General features: G+C 41.5%; 1 protein-coding gene across 2 annotated transcripts; it reads right to left on the bottom strand.

Moving 5' to 3' along the window:
- Positions 1–22: 22 nt before the first annotated feature.
- Positions 23–19,111, bottom strand: LOC139382200 (WD repeat and FYVE domain-containing protein 1). Of its 2 annotated transcripts, XR_011628622.1 has the most exons (13): positions 18,936–19,111; positions 14,154–14,221; positions 12,315–12,388; positions 12,050–12,104; positions 11,152–11,302; positions 10,893–11,005; positions 6,301–6,427; positions 5,965–6,070; positions 4,282–4,383; positions 3,768–3,898; positions 3,447–3,555; positions 594–2,956; positions 23–270 (listed from the first exon to the last, which is right to left on the bottom strand). XR_011628622.1 is itself a non-coding variant. In XM_071126082.1 (12 exons), the coding sequence occupies exons 1-12, from the start codon at positions 19,070–19,072 to the stop codon at positions 2,897–2,899; spliced, it is 1,233 nt and encodes a 410-aa protein (XP_070982183.1). In that variant the 5' UTR covers positions 19,073–19,107; the 3' UTR covers positions 23–2,896. The 2 variants fall into 2 exon arrangements, 1 of the variants encoding a protein (XP_070982183.1); XM_071126082.1 differs by having other exon boundaries at positions 23–2,956; positions 18,936–19,107.
- Between the last annotated feature and the right edge of the window lie 1,025 nt (positions 19,112–20,136).

The raw sequence follows: 20,136 nt of genomic DNA, 5'->3' as shown, positions 1-20,136 counted from the left end.
AACACAAGCGTTAGACTTAACATGTCTGAATGGATATCTTTATTAAGCTCTGACAGAACAGAGTGCCACAGGGAGACTAAAGTCAGTACGGTCAACATTATCAACAGGAGTTTCTCTTTAAAAATACAATTATTAGAGATATACAACAACGTCGGAACAAGATTATTTTACAAGCAGTATGACATGATAAAATGACAAACAGCAACAAAGAGGTTAACAGAGTAGTAGAGAATGTATACTGTAGAATTCAGACGCTGCTGGTGGGAGGACCTATAGCATGAAGGGTTCAATGTAATGGCATAAATGGAACGGTATCAAACAAAGATATGGAAACCACGATACGACTCCGTTCCATCCATCCCTTGAACCTGTCCTCCTATAGCTCCTCCCACTAGACCCCTCTGCTAGATATGGCTCCAATTTGAGATCTTTCTATTTTATACGTGTGAAAACGTGGATTGAGTTTAGTCAAATTACATATAAGAACCAGTAAAAAGTATAGAAATTCTTCTTCATGGGATCGACCCCATAAACGGACTTATTACAAACCAACATACCTAGAGAACTGTATTGATCACAATTGTGGTGGGAACAATCATTTGTGGAGGGAATCACAAATGTTAGCCTCTAAACGTTAGTGGCTCTCGATTACTCAAAGAAATCGATCTAGTTGGAATTCATCTATAGTTGGGAACAGAAATCACTGGGACTCCATTTAACGGTCACAGATATTCTCTTACAGAGAGATTTCTTTTGATCGAACACAATTTTAAAAAAGCTGATCTTGAGCCTTGATTGTGCTGTAGCAAAAGTGTTTCCCAAGAACACTGCACATCCCTGATGACTGTACTTTACATTTAGCAGACGCTCTCATCCAGAGAAACTAACAGAAGCAATTAGGGTTATGTGCTTTGTTCACCTAGTCGAATCAGGGATTCGAACCAGCAACTTCCCGGTTACTGGCCCAACGCTCTTAACCGCTAGGCTGCCTGCAGCTTCTGTGACCTTGATATGTCCCTCTGAGACATTAGCATGTTCTGTGTGATATTAACTCCTCTCTGTGAAACATGCACACCCCTGTATCTCTGTGATGTCCACAATATGTATTTATGATGTCAACACCTCTCTGTGACATAAACATGTCTCCCAGAGATGTCATCACATTTCTGACATAACATTGCAAGCACATCTGTGAAAGATTTCTCAGTGACATCAAAACATCATCCTGTCTGTGTGACCTCACCACCATCCTATACATGAAGTGTACATGAAGTAAACATCAAGAAACAATCAAACATTTTGCTACAAATAGAAAAATACAGTAGGTGATCAAAACTGGAATGGGACTACATTTGAAAATCGTTACTCCCACGTCATGTTCAGTTTTACCTTAAGGCAAGCGTTAGTCTAACCTAGCATAAAATTAGCCAAATATCTACCAGCTTAAGGACATTATGCAACTCAAGCCATAACGAAGCAAATCCCCCCCCCAAAAAATTAAAAAAAATAATAATACATAACGCACATCTGCTCTCTAAACCCCAATTAGTGCATTTAAGTGCAGTTGAGAACCTTCCGGGCCTCTGGAAACAAAACAGAGCGGGAGAGTGACAGAGGAACTAGTAAATAGTGTTGAATGCTTAGTATTCATGGGTGAGTGTTGAGAGAAAAATGCAGCTATGCTACAGAGTAGTGTGTGTAAGAACAGTCGTGAGAGTTTTGAAGGTTCTAGAAGGCTTGGTCCATCCCGCTCTCTTAAGGCCTTAGAGGAAACACAAGCAGCTTCTAATTTTACCCACAATCCCACAGTGAGAGATTAAACAGCGTACAACATCAGTGCATGGGAACTTTAGCGCTACATTGACTTTAATTCAGTACCATTTCAATACCTATGTGCCTGTAAAGAGAGCAAAATCAAATAAAAACCTCTTGTTCAAAACCTTACACCGTTTTTCATTATACGCAAATTCTTCTTAACTAATCGCAAACTGAGTATGGGGTCTTGGTTATCAGGACTAGAAGTGATATCTGTACAGTTGTGTAAATTGATGAAAGAGGTTTTAGGTGTCTGAGATGAAGTTGGACAAGGTCTGTGGGAGAACAGCTGTGGCTACAGCTCGGCCAGGGTTGCCATGGTGATGGCACATACAGCCATGCCCTCTAATGACTCTTCCATCTCCTCCTCCTGAGACAAACGAGTGAGTTTAAGGCCAACTAGTGAAGAGAAAGAAAGAGAGGGAAAGAACAACTAGCGAGGAAAGAGAGAAACTGACCTCATGATCAGTGAGGGATATAGAGCGATAAGCACACTCCATCTCATACTGTACACACTATGCATATGGGTATACAAAAGCTGTGTTGTCATGGTTAGCATTTGCAATATTTAAAATGTAGAAAGTTGAAGTAAGCAGCCAATAGGAGAGCCCTGTGTGTCTGTTGGGCAGGGCTTTGTGGATTATCGGGTCTAGCAGTCCAATGTTACAGTGCAAAAGGAATTAGAGCTGACCCACTATGTCAAAGAAACCAGACAGAGGTGGAACATACGTAAACACAAACACTGCTCCCTTCCATTCACACATTAGAACAGAACATTGTGCTTGGCAAACCGCTGAACGGGTACACACTGGAAGTTAGACCTGAGACACATTTGAGACTCAAATTCTCACGTACAAAACTGACACCAAATCAAGCAAAGGGTTACCAACACTAGTACCCACCCACTTACACAACACAACACACGCATTCGTATCTTCATCCAAACGACCAGTGGGAGATGAGTGAACAGAAGCAGCCGGACAGAAAAGGAGCCAGAAAGATGAGGAGACAGAGGAGGTCCCAATGACAGAGACACCTGTCAGTAGAGTAGAGGACAGAGTTTGAGGGCCGATGGGGTTAATCAACGTGGGGAGAAGCCTGTTGCTATGCTGCAGCCAACCACTTGCGTCATGTCCCATATCTGTGGAAAGAAAGAGCCAATCAGGGATTCGGTAAAGTCAGATGAATATGTAAAGATGACAGTCATTCGCATAGAAAGTAGACACGCATTGATGCACATCACAATGGTAAAATGTAAACAACCAACACCTCAACATTTTTGGAGGCAGGTTATTGACATGTCAGCGCTACTGTAGCAAGCAAAATAGTGTAGAGGCGATTGCTAACTAACTGCAAACAATTTTATCTGACAAGCTAATATTCTTGGCTAACTTTGGGGCGAAACAATTCACTTACTTACTGTTAAATTAGCCACTGTAAATCTCTTTTCTAGCAAAGGCGATGCTGTCTCCAAAACGGCAAGGTCTCCAGTAATGTTAACTTTGACGTTCTAGAACGTTACCGCTTTCCAAGCATATTAAAAAACATTTAGTAGTATTGAGTCTAAAACCCACTCATCAGGGACTGTATCTGACCACTAGTTACTGATCAAGGCTGATAGTATGTCTGACCTTGATGACACGGTCGCTGCCACAGGTCACCATCAGGCCTCTGGAAGGGTCCATGTCCATAAAGGCTATGTTGTGCTTCCCCTCATGGAACGTTGCTAATGCAGTACGACTGGAAGATGAGACAAAGTGGTACGTGAGGAAATGAGGGGGTGGGATGAAGAAGACAAATGTAAATCACATTTTTATTATACTCCATTACAGTATTATTAGTGACATTCCATTTAAGTCATCTAGCAGACAGTCGCTCTGGATAACAGCGACTAAGATTGTTTTGAGATGTTTTATCACAATTATGTTCTATTACTCGTTGATCATACTCACTCCTCGTCCTTGACGGTGTCGTAGCAGGTGTCACACACGCGCACCTGGAACTCAAAGCCCATCACAGGGTATGTAGTGCTCTTGGAACTACACTTCCCACACACCGCTTTGCCACACTTCCTGCAGTGGTGCTAAAACAGGAAACACAAGGGTTCGCCAAGGGTCAAATAATAAAGACAGATCACTCCTAGTTCCTGTATTTCTATGTGCCTATATCTATATTTCTACCACTACTATTACAATAGAGTCACAAGGATATTTGCATTACAGTAATGGCTACACCAGGGGCTGCCTGCCTTCTCACCTGCCGAAGCCCAATGGTCTTAGAGTCCCACATCAGTATTAGCCAAGGGTCAAAAAAAATTAACTGATCACTCCCTAGTTCCTATAGTTCTACCATTACTATTATACAGTTACAAGGTCATTCTTACAACAGTAATGGCTATGCCAGAGCCTTGTATTATATTCTCAATACAAGGCTCTGGACTATGCCAGAGGCTGCCTGCCCTCTCACCTGCCGAAGCCCAATGGTCTTTGAGTCCCACATCTGTTTGACGTTCCAGAAAAAAGGCTGCTCACACTTCTGACATGAGTCACTGTCCAACCACTGAGGAGCCTGTAGAGAGTCAAGCAGGAAGAGAAAGTTACAGAGTAGAGGGGGAGTGATGTTACTTTGTAGCAATGTTCAACTTTCAACACCAAAGGGCAGTAGAGAATTGACGTCGCTCCTTAACAAGGAGATTGTGAGTTCAGCAGCATCTAAGGCAGGGGTGGGAAAACTACAACATGTGCCAAAAAGGTTACCCACCTCTGCTTTATCTTATATAGGTGACGTGAGGCATTGAGATGTATTCCTGGCTCCTGATTTACAGTGCATTCTGAAACTTCAGACCCCTTTACTTTTTCCTGCATTGTTACGTTACAGCCTTATTCTAAAATGTAATTGTCGTCCCCCCCCCCAATCGACACATAATACGCCATAATGACAAAGCACATTTTTTAAAATTGAAAATAAAAACAGATACCTTATTTACATAAGGATTCAGACCCTTTGCTGTGAGACTCGAAATTGAGCTCAGGTGCATCCTGTTTCCATTGATAATCCTTGAGATGTTACTACAACTTGATTGGAGTCCACCTGTGGTAAATTGAGTTGATTGGACATGATTTGGAAAGGCACATATTTGTCTATATAAGGTCTCACAGTTGACAGTGCATGTCAGAGCAGGGCCTTGGTCAGGGAGGTGAACAAGAACCCGAAGGTCACTCCGAAAGAGCTCCAGAGTTCCTCTGGGGAGATGGGAAAACCATCTCTGCAGCGTTCCACCAATCAGGCATTTATGGTACTGGCCAGACAGAAGCTAATCCTCAGTAAAAGGCACGACAGCCTACTTGGAGTTCAGACCATGAGAAACAAGATTCTCTGGTCTGATGAAACCAAGATTAAACTATTTGGCCTGAATGCCAAGCTTCAGGTCTGGAGGAAACCTGGCACCATCCCTATGGAGAAATGTGGTGGTGGCAGCATCATGCTGTGAGGATGTTTTTCAGTGGCAGGGACTGGGAGACTAGCCAGGGTCAAGGGAAAGATGTACGGAGCAAAGTACTGAGAGATCCTTGATGAAAACCTGCTCCAGAATGCTCAGGACCTTAGACTGGAGTGAAGGTTCACCTTCCAACAGGACAACGACCCAAAGCACACAGCCTTGACAATGCAGGACTTGCTTCGGGACAAGTCTCTGAATGTCCTTGAGTGGCCCCAGCCAGAGCCCGGACTTGAATCCAATCGAACATCTCTGGAGAGACCTGAAAATAGCTGTGCAGTGACATTGTTCATCCAACCTGACAGAGTTTGAGAGGATCTGCAGAGACGAATGGGATAAACTCAACCAAATACAGGTGTGCCAAGCTTGTAGCGCCATACCAAATTAGACTCAAGGCTGTCGTCACCAAAGGTACTTCAACAAAGTACTGAGTAAAGAGCCTGAATACTTACGTAAAAGTGATAGGAGTTTTGTATTTAGAATCAATTTACAAACATTTCTAAAAACCTGTTTTTCCCTTTGTCATTATGGAGTATTGTGTTTATATTGATAAGTGGAACAAAACTTCAATCAATTTTAGAATAAGGCTGTAACTTTACAAAATTTTGAAAAAGTCCAGGGGTATGAATACTTTCCGAATGCACTGTACCTACCTCTTCTCTGGGAGTGTCCATGTTCCACACTGTGATGCCGCCATCTGCAGAACAGGACACCAGCTGTCTGGTCAGCTGCAGGTATCGCACCGCCTGCACTCGTTCACTGGGGGGGGGGGGGATGTAGAAAATAGAGTGATCTTCCAAAGAATTCCAGATGTAAATTGGTCTGATAGTTACGCCATCTGAGGAGCTCCCAGATGGTAAAACATCAAAATAAAACATTAGGAAGTGAACAGCTCCCTGCGACAACTGGTACTGACCTACAGAGCCCTGCTACTGATAAGCATATGCACTGGCTGACACACACACACACACTCCCTCCCTCCCTCTTACTGGTGTCCCTGGAGCAGTAGTGTTCGTCCCTTGCGGCCCCCGATATCCCACATGATGACACTGTGGTCAGACGCTCCTGAGAACAAAAGCCTCTGAACAGGATCCCACCACAGAGCTCCAATACTACCTGGGGGGGGGGGGGGGGGCAAAAGGATGATGGGAAGTGAGAAGGAGAGAGAGACCAGGAAGTTATGACAACAGACGGGTGGTTGGTAGTGTGACCGCTTGGTATAGTAACTGCTTGGCATCCAACCGCAAGACGCTACAGAGGGTATTGCGTACAGCCCAGTACATCACTGAGCTTCCTGCCATCCAGGCCCCCTACACCAGGTGGTGTCTGATAAACCCTAAAAATGTTCTAAAACGCCAACCACCCAAGTCATAAGACTAAGCTCTCTGCTATCGCACAGAAAAGCTTTACCGATGCACCAAGTCAGGAACCAACAGGACCCTTAACAGTTTCTAACCCAACGGCATTAGATTGCTAAAAAGTTAACCAATTGCTACTATCTGCATGGACCCTTTTTGCACTTTTTCTGGTGCAAAAATGGATAAATCAACAAGGGGCTATGCATTCTATGGAAAATTATGAATGATGTGGAAGGTGCATCATTTTGGGTTCCCGGGTAGAGCATCGGTCTAAAGCACTCCATCTCAATGAAAGAGGCATCGCTCCAGTCCCTGGTTCGAATCCAGGCTGTGTCACATCCGGCCGTGATTGGTGGTCCCATAGGGCGATGCACAATTGGCCCAGCATCGTCCGGGTTTGGCAGGGGTAGACTGTCATTGTAAATAAGAATTTACAATTTATGTTAACTGACTTGCCTAGTTAAATAAAGGTTAAATAAAAAAATAAATAATTTACCACATTTGCCACTAGAAATGTGTTCAACATCCACTAAGTAGCTAGCAAGTTTAGTACAGTAGCTAGTTGCCTTGGTGACCAAACAAACATAGTTGCATGTTTTGCTAACCAAACCATCAGCCCTACTGCTAGTATGAAAATCAAATTCAACAACACCAATAAATGTTCAGTTCGACTTTTGCTTTCTAAAGCAGCTCAAACATAGAACATGTGCATTATAGAGAAATAATGCACGCTACAAAGAATGCCCTTCAAGCCAATCAGAAATGAGTATTCAACAATGCCATAGTATAATGTTTATTATAAACCAAGTAGTTTGGCTCCAAGATGCTGAAAGCAGTGGTATATCAGACTGTATACAATGGGTATGACAAAACATATTTTTTTAATGTTCTAATTACTTTGGTAATAATAATAGCAGCAATAAGGCACCTCTGGGGTTTGTTGGCCAATACACTACCACAGCTAAGGGCTGTATCCAGGCACTCAGTGTTGTGCATAAGAACAACCCTTATATATGGTCAATATACCACGGCTAACAGCCCTTCGTACCCCTTTGCTTAATTATCTATCCTGTTGCCGAGTTACTTTATCCTTACCTATATGTACATATCTACATCAATTACTTCGTACCCCTGCATATCGAATCAGTACTGGTACCCAGTCACATACAGTGCATTCAGAAAGTACTCAGACCCTTTGAGTTGTTCCACATTTTGTTACATTACAGCTTTATTCTAAAATGTATTAAATAGTTTTCCCCCCTCATCAATCTACACACAATACCCCATAATGACAAAGCAAAAACATGTTTACTTTTTTTTGTTGCAAATAAAAAAAAATGAAATATGACATTTACATACATATTCAGACCCTTTACTCAGTACTTTGTTGAAGCACCTTTGGCAGGGATTACAGCGTAGAGTCTTCTTGGGTATGACTCCACATGCAAGGCACACCTGTATTTGGGGAGTTTCTCCCATTCTTCTCTGCAGATCCTCTCAAGCTCTGTCAGGTTGGATGGGGCACGCCATTGCACAGCTATTTTCAGGTCTCTCCGGAGATGTTCGATCGGGCTCACCTTTGCCCCATTCTCAGGTCCTGAGAAGGTTTTCATACAGAATCTATGTACTTTGCTCCCTTCATCTTTCCCTTGATCCTGTCTCCCAGTCCCTTCCGCTGAAAAATACCACCATGCTTCACTGTAGGAATGGTGACAAGTTTCCTGTCATGTGCCTTTTACTGAAGAGTGGCTTCCATCTGGCCACTCTACCATAAAGGCCTGATTGGTGGAGTGCAGCAAAGCCGTTTGTCCTTCTGGAAGGTTCTCCCATTGCCACAGAGGAACTATGGAGCGCTGTCAGAGTGATCATCGGATTCTTGGTTAGCTCTCTGACCAAGGACCTTCTCACCCGATTGCTCAGTTTGGCCAGGCGGTCAGCTCTCGGAAGAGTCTTTGTGGTTCCAAACTTCCTCAATTTAAGAGTGATGGAGGCCACAGTGTTCTTGGGGTCCTTCAATACTATACATTTTTTGGTATCCTTCCCCAGATCTGTGCCTCGACACAATCCTGTCTTGGAGCTCTACAGACAATTCCTTCGACCTCATGGCTTAGTTTTTACTCTGACATGCACTGTCAACTGTGAGACGTGTGCCTTTCCAAATCATGTCCAATCAATTCAATTTACCACAGATGGACTCCAATCAAGTTGTAGAAACATCAAGGATGATAAATGGAAACAGGATGCACCTGAGCTCCATTTCGAGTCTCATAAGGTCTGTTTTTTTTATTTTTAAATACGTTTGCAAAACATTCCTAAAAACCTGTTTTCACTTTGTCATTATGGGGTATTGTCAGGGAAAATGTTATTTAGAATAAGGCTGTAACAAAATGTGGAAAAGGGAAAGGGATCTGAAAACTTTCTGAATTAGGATTTCAGTCTACACCGGTTGTTTACGAAGCATTTGACAAATACAATTTGATTGACTTTAGAAGGTTGGGGTGAGTCAAAGGGAAATGAGAGCCAGTTTCATCCTCGCACTTGATGTTTTTTTCGACTGCACTTGAAAAAAACTTTAAAAGTTCTTGAAATGTTCCATATTGACTGACCTTCAAGTCTTAAAAGGAATGGACTGTCGTTTCTCTTTGTTTATTTGAGCTGTTCTTGCCATTATATGGACTTAGTCTTTTACCAAATAGGGCCCTCTTCCGTGAAGCATGGAGGAGGTCGTGTGATGGTGCTTTGCTGGTGACACGGTCTGTAATTTATTTAGAATTCAAGGCACACTAAACCAGCATCGCTACCACAGTGGTACACCATCCCATCTGGTTTGCGCTTATAGTGGGACCAACATTTGTTTTTCAACAAGACAATGACCCACACTTCCAGGCTGTGTAAGGGCTATTTGACCAAGAAGGAGAGTGATGGAGTGCTGCATCAGATGACCTGGCCTCCACAATCACCCAACCTCAACCCAATTGAGATGGTTTGGGTGAGTTGGACCACAGAGTGAAAGAAAAGCAGCCAACAACTTCTCAGCAAATGTTGGAAAAGCATTCCAGGCGAGGCTGGTTGAGAGAATGCCAAGAGTATGTAAAAAATGTCAAGGCAAAGGGTGGCTACTTTAAAGAATCTCAAATCAATTTTGATTTGTTTAAAACCTTTTCGATTACTACATGTTATTTCATAGTTTTGATGTCTTCACTATTATTCTACAATGTAGAAAATAGTAAAAATTAAGAAAAACCCTTGAATGAGCAGGTGTGTCCAAACCTGACTGGTACACACACGCAATTTTCATAAAAAACATAATGTGCAATCACACACACACACAATATATACACTGCTCAAAAAAATAAAGGGAACACTAAAATAACACATCCTAGATCTGAATGAATGAAATATTCTTATTAAATACTTTTTTCTTTACATAGTTGAATGTGCTGACAACAAAATCACACAAATTATCAATGGAAATCAAATTTATCAACCCATGGAGGTCTGAATTTGGAGTCACACTCAAAATTAAAGTGGAAAACCACACTACAGGCTGATCCAACTTTGATGTAATGTTCTTAAAACAAGTCAAAATGAGGCTCAGTAGTGTGTGTGGCCTCCACGTGCCTGTATGACCTCCGTACAACGCCTGGGCATGCTTCTGATGAGGTGGCGGATGGTCTCCTGAGGGATCTCCTCCCAGACCTGGACTAAAGCATCCGCCAACTCCTGGACAGTCTGTGGTGCAACACTGTTGGTGGATGGAGCGAGACATGATGTCCCAGATGTGCTACAATGTGATTTTCTGGATTTTTTATTCTCATTTTGTCTGTCATAGTTGAAAATTACAGGCCTCTCATCTTTTTAAGTGGGAGAACTTGCACAATTGGTGGCTGACTAAGTACAAAAACTGTTACCCCACTGCATGACAATACAGTATAGCGCCATACAATCTGCCAGCAACATTTCCTCTTTTTAAATGATTGCCAGTTAGAGATGGCATCTGAGCAATTTGTAGCGTCCGTTTCCATATTGTCCATAGGCTGTCCGTGTGTCCCTGTGTGTGTCACAGGAGGCTGCTGAGTGGCAAACGGTTCATAATAATGTCTGGAATGGAGCAAATGGCATCAAACGCCTGAAAAGCATGTATTTTATACCATTCCACTCATTATAACGAGCCCATCCTCCCCAATTAAGGTGCCACAAACCTCCTGTGGTGTGTGCGTTACCTTCGTGGCCCTTCAGTGTGGTGATGGTGGAGTAGGTCTGTCTCTCCAGTTTCAGCAGGGTGATCTGTCCTGAGTAGTCCCCTACAAAGGCATGCTGGGTGTCATTGTCATACCTAGACACAGAGTCAAGGAAGATACACAGGAAGAGCACATAGGACAGATAGGAAGTTACCTTTGACCAAAGAAGTCATTCTTAGGAATATGAACATTAACAATAAACTGACCCCTGTCCAGCTCTCACGCAAACAGAGAAGGATACTGTAGACAGGAGGCCCAGGAGCCGAAGTAGTGGCGCCCCAACATACTGCCGCTCTGGGTGCACATCCAGCTCACACTCTTGTCGTGTCCGGTGCTCACCACCCACTCGCTCTCCAGAGAAAACACCATGTCTGACACACGGTTCTGATGGGCTGGACACACACAGCCACAATGGGTTAAATACACACAAATGTTGAATTCATTCTCCACTCAACTTTCTCTTTCTGCAAAAGGTTTTAGCGAGTAGAAAGACTATAGATCACTTAATGGAGATATTCTGTTCTGGGCCCAGTTTCACTGCTGGATGAGAACTGCTACAAACTTCCAGAGAAATGTTTTTTGGCATTTAATGCTTAAAAAAACAACAACTCAAGTTTCCCTAAGCAGGGATTTTCCAGTGATGAGAGGAGGGTCCAGACTGCATGGCTAGGCTGTTAGTAACAGAGACCATATATTCTCTGAGCCTGGGGGAAGGTGACTGTAATAACAAATTAATAGTCAGACAATATGAGGTGGTGGTAGATCATCATCATCAAGTTGGGATTGCTTGAACAATAATGACTTATCCTCTTTCACTGTGGGTCTGGGTCTGTGAGTGTGTGCATGCATGTGTTCTAAGCAGCAATGACGTCGGTCTCTATTTCCTGTTCGGACATTTCCCCAGAGGCATGCTGGGTAGGGACCAGATGATTTCTCATGGGACTGGGCAGTGCTTCAGAACACAGCCCAGTAGACACACGTACACACACTAATGTACACTAAAGGGCCATTATCACTGATATATACTGTTACACAAGACTCCATTACTGAACACTAGAGATCATATCATGTCTACGTCACCAAAGCTTCTTAGTTTTCATTGGCTTTGTAAAGGCAGAAACCCCCCACTAAGATCTCACCAGGATAGGTCTTCACATGGTTCATCTTGTTGAAATCTTCAGACAGAAGGAATTCCTGTTAGCACCACCAAACAATAGTAAAGATCAGTTACCCGTCCCACTCTTATTCCATGTAACTTCATACTTGTAGCTTGTTTCTCATTCAAAGCAGGGAAACATTAGAAACGGGGTCAGTGTGAACCAGATTGGAATGTTATGGGTCCACTCAAAACACAGAGACTGGGGTTTACACATGAGGTCATCTTAAAGGCTTCATCTCACTCACCACAATGGCTCCGTTGTCCTGTCCAATGAAGATGCGCCTGCTGTCGTGATGGTATGACATACAGGAGCATGGCGCTAGTACAGAGATGAAAAATATGTCTTGAAAAAAACAAATTGTGCATGGCCAATGTTTTGATTCGATAGTATACGCTTCAGCTACAGAGGCTTGCGAAAGTATTCACCCCCTTGGCATGTTTCCTATTTTGTTGCCATACAACCTGGAAATAAAATATTTTTTGGGGGGGGCCTGTATAATTTGATTTACACAACATCCCTACCACTTTGAAGATGCAAAATATGTTTTATTGTGAAACAAACAAGAAATAAGACAAAACAACTTCAAATTTGAGCATGCATTATTATTCACCCCCCCCCCCCCCCCAAAAAAAAAAAGTAAATACTTTGTAGAGCCACCTTTTGCAGCAATTACAGCTGTAAGTCTCTTGGGGTATATCTCTATAAGCTTGGCACATCTAGCCACTGGGATTTTTGCCCATTCTTAAAGACAAAACTGCCCCCAGCTCCTTCAAGTTGGGTGGGTTCCGCTGGTGTACAGCAATCTTTAAGTCATAGCACAGATTCTCAATTGGATTGAGGTCTGGGCTTTGACTCGGCCATTCCATGACATTTAAATGTTTCCCCTTAAACCACTCAATTGTTGCTTTAGCAGTATGCTTAGGGTCATTGTCTTGCTGGAAGGTGAACCTCAGTCCCAGTCTCAAATCTCTGGAAGACCGAAAGGTTTCTCTGAAGAATTTCGCGTATTTAGCGCCATCCATCATTCCTTCAATTCTGACCAGTGTCCCAGTCCCTGCCGATGAAAAATATCCCCACAGCATGATGCTGCCACCACCATGCTTCACTATGGGGATGGTATTCTCGGGGTGATGAGAGGTGGTGGGTTTGCACCAGACAGCGTTTTCCTTGATGGCCAAAAAGCTCAATTTTAGTCTCATCTGACCAGAGTACCTTCTTCCATAAGTTTGGGTAGTCTCCCACATGCCTTTTGGCAAACACCAAATGTGTTTGCTCCTTTTTTTCCTTTAAACAATGGCTTTTTTTCTGTCCACTCTTCCGTAAAGCCCAGCTCTGTGGAGTGTATGGCTTAAAGTGGTCATATGGACAGATACTCCAATCTCCACTGTGGAGCTTTTCAGCCCCTTCAGGGTTATCTTTTGTGTCTTCGTTGCCTCTCCGATGAATGCCCTCCTTGCCTGGTCTGTGAGTTTGGTGGGCGGCCCTCTCTTGGCAGGTTTGTTGTGGTGCCATATTCTTTCCATTTTTTTAATAATGATTTAATGGTGCTCTGTGGGATGTTCAAAGTTTCTGATATTTTTTTATAACCCAACTCTGATCTGTACTTCTCCACAATTTTGTTCCTGACCTATTTGGAGAGCTCCTTGGTCTTCATGGTGCCCCTTGCTTAGTGGTGTTGGAGACTCTGGGGCCTTTCAGAACAGGTGTTATATATATATATATATACATACACTGAGATTATGTGACACTTCGATTACACACAGGTGGACTTTCTTTAACTAATCTTATTTAGGGGCTTCATAGCAAAGGGGGTGAATACATATGCACACAACACTTTTCTGTTTTTTATTTTTTTGAAACAAGTAATTTTTTTCTCAATTCACTTCAACAATTTTGACTATTTTGTGTATGTTCATTACATGAAATCCAAATAAAAATCTATTCAAATTACAGATTGTAATGCAACAAAAATAGGAAAAACGGCAATGGGGATGAATACTTTTGCAGGGCACTGTATTTTTTAGCATCTAACGTTAGTGGATGTTTCAGCTGAGGCCTACTTCTAATCGCTTGTGGTACTTACAGGAGACCGTGTGGTAGATGCTGGGCCAGTACTGTCCACTGTCTCTCTTCAGCCATACCCGGATAGTTCTGGACATAGGACACAGGAAATGTCATATTCAAACTTCAAGTGCCCCTCTTGGCACTGCTCCTGAAGGTGCAGCATGATAGTCTCAAATGTGAATAGGGATTACAGTACTAGAACTTGGGAGAAAAATGTCTGTAAGACTGTCAGCTCCTCTATTGCAATATAATCCATTTTTAGAACACCATGAAATTCTCAAGCCACAAGATCATTATGACACAAAAGGAGAGTACAGTGCCATTACAACAGTCCAGTCACAAGATATACATTTTTTTTTTAAAATAACTTCTCATACTACTGGATTCTCCCTTCCTCAAAAATGTTCCTTTTCTAGTCAACCATGAGAAGCTTATCCTACTGGGGACAAGGAAGGGTATCGCTCCAGAGATTTAAATTCTCTCTATACCTTGCTCATGATATTGCTCCTCAATGTACAATTGACCAAGCATGACGACACATTAATTTGCTCTGATCTACGCCTGCCTGGTGCCCTAAAGTTGACTAGAAGCAGATGGCCTCCCGTTTTAGAGAAGTGCCCATGCTACTCTCTTCCTCACCATTTATGAATAGTTTTTGGAGTTGGGTGTTAATGGCCTACATCTCGTGTCTAAATTGTGTGGTTAGGAGGTGTACAAAATGACTGAAAACAAAATAAAAATTAAACTGCAATTGGGGTTGCAGTAACACTTGTCAATTGATTCACATAAGGCATACCCCTAAGATGTCTCAAATAATGGTTACCATTGGGTATTAGGTAGTGTTTTTATGTTAGTTTGCTGTACCTGTACCAAAACTTTAGTATTTTTCCTTCATAGCTTGCTCTCCATCTTTTTAAATAGGCAGCCAATTTGTTTTCAGGACTTTTATTCCCATAGCTGATCAAAACTCATTCTCTCATGGCTCTCTCATCCCTCTGCAGCAGACATATGGTGAGCAAGATGTTTGGCACATCGAATTGAAATACATATAGAATCGTGAGAATCTCAATACGTACCGTAACCCATGTATCGTGATTAGAGGTCGACCGATTAGGATTTTTCAACGCCGATACCGATTATTGGGGGACCAAAAAAAGCCGATACTTATATTTATGTTTAATAATGACAATTACAACAACACTGAATGAACACTTATTTTAACTTAATATAATACTTCAATAAAATCAATTTAGCCTCAAATAAATAATGAAACATGTTCAATTTGGTTTAAATAATGCAAAAACAAAGTGTTCAGTTCCTTGCTCAGAACATGAGAACATATGAAAGCTGGTGGTTCCTTTTAACATGAGTCTTCAATATTCCCAGGTAAGAAGTTTTAGGTTGTAGTTATTATAGGAATTATAGGACTATTTCTCTCTATACCATTTGTATTTCATTAAAGACTTCGTTATAACATAATAACACACAGAAATATGAGCCTTAGGTCATTAATATGGTTGAATCCGGAAACTACCATCTCGAAAACAAGGCGTTTATTCTTTCAGTGAAATACGGAACTGTTCCGTATTTTATCTAACGGGTGGCATCCATAAGTTTAAATATTCCTGTTACATTGCACAACCTTCAATGTTATGTCAAAATTACGTAAAATTCTGGCAAATTAGGCTGCCCAAACTGTTGCATATACACTGACTCTGCGTGCAATGAACGCAAGAGAAGTGACACAATTTCACCTGGTTAATATTGCCTGCTAACCTGGATTTCTTTTAGCTAAATATGCAGGTTTAAAAATATACACTTCTGTGTATTGATTTTAAGAAAAGGCATTGATGTATATGGTTAGGTACACATTGGAGCACCTACAGTCCTTTTTCACGAATATGCACTGCATCGATTATATGCAACGCAGGACACGCTAGATAAACTAGTAATATCATCAACCATGTGTAGTTAACTAGTGATTATGATTGATTGTTTTTTATAAGATAAGTTTAATGCTAGCTAGCAACTTACGTTGGACTAGTTAACTGTAAGGTTGCAAGATTGAATCCCCGAGCTGACAAGGTAAAAATGAGCCATTGTTTAGTGTACATATAAATCATTGGTTTACAGGTTATTTAGGCAGAGGACAGTTAGCTGTTTGGTTAGTTTGATGATAACCTTGTCACGAAACGTGGCGATGTCTTCAAATTATGCAGACAACGTCACGCACATTTACAAATCCTAAATGTCCCTAGTCTGTAACGAATGTAGAATACAATTCTATTTAAACTTACTCTGCTGACTGTCTGTGTTGTTGGCCCTCAGTTGGTATTTGTAGACAAAATATTTTTAAACTGACTTCAAAACGCAGGTCTATGTGTTTGGTAATCAAGATGTATTTTGCTCATGACTGAAGGCACACACACAAGACGGAAGTATACGCATGCGAACCATGCATACTAACCCAAGTCTTGCACATAGAATTAGAATACCAGAAATGGACATGAACCTTCATATGATGGTCCAAAGGTCAGCCATATTGCTCAGGGAGTTGGTAATGGTTTGACAGTGCTGTGATAACTTTCAGTGTTTTACACTAACTTAAGAATTGATCTGCACTATATGTGTGTTAGCTAGCTAACCAGTCAATTTTAGAGGAATGATTGTATTCAAACAATGCAGTTAATCCACAGTCATACAATGGCTCAAATCAGATGATGATAGACAAGTTGGACTTATATTGTTTCCAACATATAATAGCACTAAAAGCTTTCCAAGAAAAATACATCTAAGACATTTATGGTCTGTTTACATTTATTTTAGAGGCCACATACAGAAAATGTATATAAAATACAATACCGGTCAAAAGTTTCAGAACATCTACTCATTTAAGGGTTTTTCTTTATTTTTACTATTATTATACATTGTAGAATATTATTATATTGTAGAATAATATTATTCTATATTGTAGAATAATATTAAAGACATCAAAACTATGAAATAACACATATGGAATCATGTAGTAACCAAAAAGAAGTGTAAACCATTCAAAACATATTTTATATTTGAGATTCTTCAAATAGCCACCCTTTTCCTTGACAGCTTTGCACACTCTTGGCATTCTCTCAACAAGCTTCATGAATTAATTTCAATTAACAGGTGTGCCTTGTTAAAAGTTAATTTGTGGAATTTCTTTCCTTCTTAATGCGTTTGAGCCAGTCAGTTGTGTTGTGACAAGGTAGAGACGGCATACAGAAAGAAGACAGCCCTATTTGGTAAAATACCAAGTCCATATTAATCGCAAGAACAGCTGAAATAAACAAAGAGAAACCACAGTCCATCATTACTCTAAGACATGAAGGTCAGTTACTCCAGAACACTTCAAAAACGTTGAGAATTTCTTCAAGTGCAGTCGCAAAAACCATCAAGAGCTATGATGAAACTGGCTCTCATAAGAACCGCCACAGGAAAGGAAGAACCAGGGTTACCTCTGCTGCAGAGGACAAGTTACCAGCCTCAAAAATTGCAGCCCAAATAAATGCTTCAGAGTTCAAGTAACAGACATCTTAACATCAACTGTTCAAAGGAGACTGCGAGAATCAGGCTTTCGTGGACAAATTGCTGCAAAGAAATCACTACAAAAATGACACCAATAAGAAGAAGAGACTTGCTTGGGCCAAGAAACACAAGCAATGGGCATTAGACCAGTGGAAATTTGTCCTTTGGTCTGGAGTCCAAATTGGAGATTTTTGGTTCCAACCGCCTTGTCTTTATGAGACGCATAGTAGGTGAAAGGATGATCTCCGCATGTGTATTTCCCACATTTTAGGGTTTATGACAAAGCTAACACAGAACAATGAGACAGATATTTCACTGGATGTATACATGTGAAGCATCCTGTTGGCGTTTCCACTCACTACCAAATATGGTGATGAGAGGAACCCCAGTGACTGGCAGTGGGAGAAGATGGAACAAGATAGATTTTCCCCGATATTCAATTAATAATTTCATCTCCAAACAGTGGACTGCGTTAGTAGACTTTTGCCAAAGTTTCTAAAAATTGCGTTAGGGAGCGCATACTCTGTTAAGTGCGCGTTCCCTAACGGAAATATGAAAATAAAGGCTAAAACGCGCCAATAGGATCTCACTAGCTCCTGCTTGGCCCTGCCTACCTCCTTGCTTGTTCTGTCCACTATGATTAATTTTCTCCCATTGGAATGACAAGCTCTGGGTTAGTTATAAAAATATTTGTAGCTAGCCCCTCTAGTTGAATAGGATATCTATTGTCTTGCAGGTGTTTACATGGTTTTGCGCACGTACCAGGTGATATATATTTAAACTTCAATACCGGTGTTCTAAAAAGTCAACTAAATATTTTCCTGTAGATATTTTGTCTAAAGTTTGGAAAATTTGAAGGATCAACATCAGACAATAGGCTGAGTAAGTTAAAATATAACTGTATTCAACATTCCGGCTTGTAGAGGAGGACCGTTTCAAGAATCAAACACTGTCATGATGTTCCAGACGGTGAATTTAGAATAACACCGTCTGGTCCCCATGGCAAATTGTGTTATTGACTGTACGTTTGTTTGTGTGTAACTCTGTGTTGTTTTTGTCGCACTGCTTTGCTTTATCTTGGTTGTAAATGAGAACTTGTTCTCAACTGGCCTACCTTGTTAAATTCAATAAAGGTGGGAAAAAATAACAGTAAGCAGGCTATCTAGCTAACGTTACCGTTATCTGGCTAAGAGCTAGATAATGGTCTGGAAAACAGCTAATGGGGCGTCAGACAACCTACCTGTCCTCGCTAACCGTGATCACTCCGTCCTCTTTCGGTATCAAAACTGCAGCATTGACCGCGTCCGAGTGTCCTTCGATTTTATTTAGAAGAACTGGTCTTGAGCTTTGAGGCCTCGAATGAATCTCTGCCGCCATGGCTATGTTGTCTTTTTCTCCCAACTCGACAATCAGATGACGGCTAAGGAAGTTCAGTAGGTTTACCATAATGTCTAGAATAGCAGCGCACTACTTTGTTTCTTCTTCAATGGCGGCCCGTAAACAAACGTTAGCGGTGCACAGCGCTTCCTACTGCATTGGGGCGTGTAGTCAATCACAGTTTACAGACTAAATGAATATAAAGAAAATAAACATTGAGAGAAAATAAAACCTCCTAGCTAATCCTGTTCTACTAAGACAAAAAATATCCCTTCTATCAAAACCTCCCCATCCCTGTCCAACCTCAATAACCCAACACATCAATCTTTCCCTCTCTTCCACATCTTTTTTTTATTGTACCTTTATTTAACTAGGCAAGTCATATAAGAACAAATTCTTATTTACAATGACAGCCTACCCCGGCCAAACCCTTACCCAGACGACGCTGGGCCAATTGTGCACCACCCTATGGGACTCCCAATCACAGCCGGTTGTGATACAGCCTGGAAGCAAGTGCTTGATAGGAAGCCCAATAGCCATCATCACTGTTACATCCTCAGAAAGCATGAGCTCCTGAGTTGGGAAAATCTTGTGCAATACACTGACGCATGTCTTGTATTCAAGATCCTAAATGGCCTGGCTCCCCCTCCACTCAGTATTTTTGTTAAACAGAAAACCCAAACATATGGCAGCAGATCCACAAGGTCTGCCATGAGAGGTGACTGTATAGTTAGTTCCCTTAAGGAAAAGCACCTTTAGTAAATCCGCTTTCTCTGTGAGAGCTTCCCATGTCTGGAATACACTGCCATCAGACACACATAACTGCACCACCTATCACACTTTCACAAAATGTATGAATACATGGCTAAAGGTCAATCAGATTTGTGATCATGATCCCTAGCTGTATATTGCCGCTTTCCATGTTGTCTGTTGTCTGTAGCTTGTGAGGTGTGGAAACACTTTGTTGCTTTTCTGAATGTTGTCTTGCTGCTTTTTGTCCCATGTTGCTCTGTCTGTATGCTATGTCTTGCTTGTCCTATGTTGCTCTGTCTGTATGCTATGTC

The sequence above is a fragment of the Oncorhynchus clarkii genome, chromosome 24 (genome assembly GCF_045791955.1).
Source record: "Oncorhynchus clarkii lewisi isolate Uvic-CL-2024 chromosome 24, UVic_Ocla_1.0, whole genome shotgun sequence".
Lineage (NCBI taxonomy): Eukaryota > Metazoa > Chordata > Actinopteri > Salmoniformes > Salmonidae > Oncorhynchus > Oncorhynchus clarkii.
The sequence above is the reverse complement of the archived record's forward strand: the minus strand, read 5'-3'. Positions and strand labels throughout refer to the sequence as shown.

What these genes read in the sequence shown, in the direction of transcription:
- LOC139382200 (XM_071126082.1), bottom strand. Translation starts at nt 19,072, where the DNA reads ATGGCGGCAGAGATTCATTCGAGGCCTCAAAGCTCAAGACCAGTTCTT. An exon ending in CACACTGAAGGGCCACGAAG is followed by an intron (nt 6,428 to 10,892) that starts GTAACGCACACA and finishes CCCCCCCCCCAG; the next exon opens with GTAGTATTGGAGCTCTGTGG. An exon ending in CTACTGCTCCAGGGACACCA is followed by an intron (nt 6,071 to 6,300) that starts GTAAGAGGGAGG and finishes CCCCCCCCCCAG; the next exon opens with TGAACGAGTGCAGGCGGTGC.